The sequence below is a fragment of the Armigeres subalbatus genome, chromosome 2 (genome assembly GCF_024139115.2).
Source record: "Armigeres subalbatus isolate Guangzhou_Male chromosome 2, GZ_Asu_2, whole genome shotgun sequence".
In the NCBI taxonomy this organism is placed as follows: Eukaryota; Metazoa; Arthropoda; class Insecta; order Diptera; family Culicidae; genus Armigeres; species Armigeres subalbatus.
Genome location: NC_085140.1, coordinates 448,942,088 through 448,944,069, shown reverse-complemented (window position 1 = coordinate 448,944,069; position 1,982 = coordinate 448,942,088). Strand labels below are relative to the sequence as shown.

The 1,982-nt window shown below is 36.6% G+C and overlaps 1 protein-coding gene across 1 annotated transcript; it reads right to left on the bottom strand.

Moving 5' to 3' along the window:
• Positions 1–1,009: 1,009 nt before the first annotated feature.
• LOC134213718 (zinc finger protein 512B-like) lies at positions 1,010–1,765 on the bottom strand. Its single transcript, XM_062693013.1, has 2 exons — positions 1,640–1,765; positions 1,010–1,566 (listed from the first exon to the last, which is right to left on the bottom strand). Exons 1-2 carry the CDS (start codon positions 1,643–1,645, stop codon positions 1,057–1,059), a joined length of 516 nt encoding a protein of 171 aa, XP_062548997.1. The 5' UTR covers positions 1,646–1,765; the 3' UTR covers positions 1,010–1,056.
• Between the last annotated feature and the right edge of the window lie 217 nt (positions 1,766–1,982).

The following is a 1,982-nucleotide window of genomic DNA, read 5'->3' as shown; positions in this document are numbered from 1 at the left end:
TTTCGGCCGAACGACCCTTTCGGCTTTCGGCTAAACGACCTTTCCCCGATGATTTGAAGAATTGAAGATTTGAAGATTTGAAAATTTTAAGATTTGAACATTAGAAGATTCGAAGATTTGAAGATTTGATGATTTGATGATTTGAAGATAAGGATTTGAAGATTTGGCCAAACAACCCTTCCCCGAGGATTTGAAGATTTGAAAATTTGAGGGTTTGAAAATTTTAAGATTTGAACATTAGAAGATTCGAAGATTTGAAGATTTGATGATTCGAAGATTAAAATTTGAAGATTTGAAGATTTGAAGATTTGAAGATTTGAAGATTTGAAGCTTGAAGATTTGAAGATATGAAGATTTGAAGACTTGAAGATTTGAAGATTCGAAAATTTAAAAACTTGATAGTTTGAAGATTTGAAGATTTGAAGTTTTTTGGCCAAGTGACCCTTTCGGTCAAACGACCCTTTTGGCAAAATGACCCTTTCGTCCTAATGACCTTTTCGGTCAAATGACCCTTCCGGCCAAATGATCCTTTCGGCAAAACGACCCTTTCGACCAAATCGTCTTTCGGCTAAACGACCTTTCCCCGATGATTTGAAGAATTGAAGATTTGAAGATTGAAAGTTTTGAAGATTTGAAGATTTGACAATATAAAGATTTGAACTTTAGAAGATTTGAAGATTTGATGATGTGAAGATTAGAAGATTTGAAGATTTGAAGATTTGAAGTTTCGAAGATTTGAAGATTTGATGAATTGATGATTTGAAGATTTCAATTTGATAAAAATTGAAAATAACATTTAACATTGTCCAGCAAATATTTACGACTCACTAAATTTTAATTTCAGATCCTACAAAGAATTTCTAATCGTTAATTAAATTAGCGCTGAGTGCAAATTTCTTCCCTGATGTATAAGAAATTGTATTTTCGGAAAATTATCAAATATATATTAGGATGGGTTTGAACATGGAATTGTAGTTATTGAAGGTATTGAATTCAGAAACATTAAATATTGATTATGAAAACAGATTGTTTTATTGAGTGCAACAATTACAAAAATTACCACCAGTGCTTCTTCTCGTGCTTCTTGATGGTGACGGTCACGGGCACAGGCTTCTCAACGTACACTGGCTTGTGAACGACCACTGGAACGGGCTTCTCAACATGAACTGCGTACGGTTTCGGCACTTCGACGTATTCCTTCTGGACAACTGGGACTTTCACTTCGACTGGGTATGGAACGGGACGATCGACATGGACTGGAACCTTCTTCTCCACATACACGGGAACCTTCTTTTCAACGTACACTGGAACCTTCTTTTCGACCTCTACTGGGTATGGGACCTTCACATGGACTGGTACGTGTTTCTCAACCTCAACTGGGTAGGGAACTGGGACTTTTTTGGTGATAGTTGTGGTCAGGTGGTTTACTGAGTGATAGTCATCGAATCCATGCGAATCGTGTCCGTAACCCAAATCCCACAGACCGCGCTTGTCCTTCTTGCTAGAGGAATCGTCAACTGCCGCACAGGAAGCAACGGCCAAAGCCATAGACAACACAACGAACGCCTGGAAAATAAGAAAATTTAATTCGAATTAGTACACAAATAGTTGCACTAATGAATTAGTTATAAACTGATACCTTCATGTTGGATGCTACCGTCGAACTAAGTGGTGTTTGGACTGATCAGATGGAGCGATCAAAAGCGAATGATGTTTTCTGCAATGGATGGGTGTGGCTTTTATATGATACCGATGTAGGTTTTTAATTCCGTTAGTATTTCGTATGTTTTGCTCTCATCTTTGTGGCGTATCCGAGAGTGACACTGAACGACTAAAAAGTGAAAAGATATTGCAAATTTATATATGTATGTATAAATTAAACTAAATAAATCTGGGTCTAGGTTAGGTCCTTTTAAGATCTCCATGTTTGAAAATATAATTAATACTAACTTCAATTGATTTGTTTATCAGCTTTATCGGTC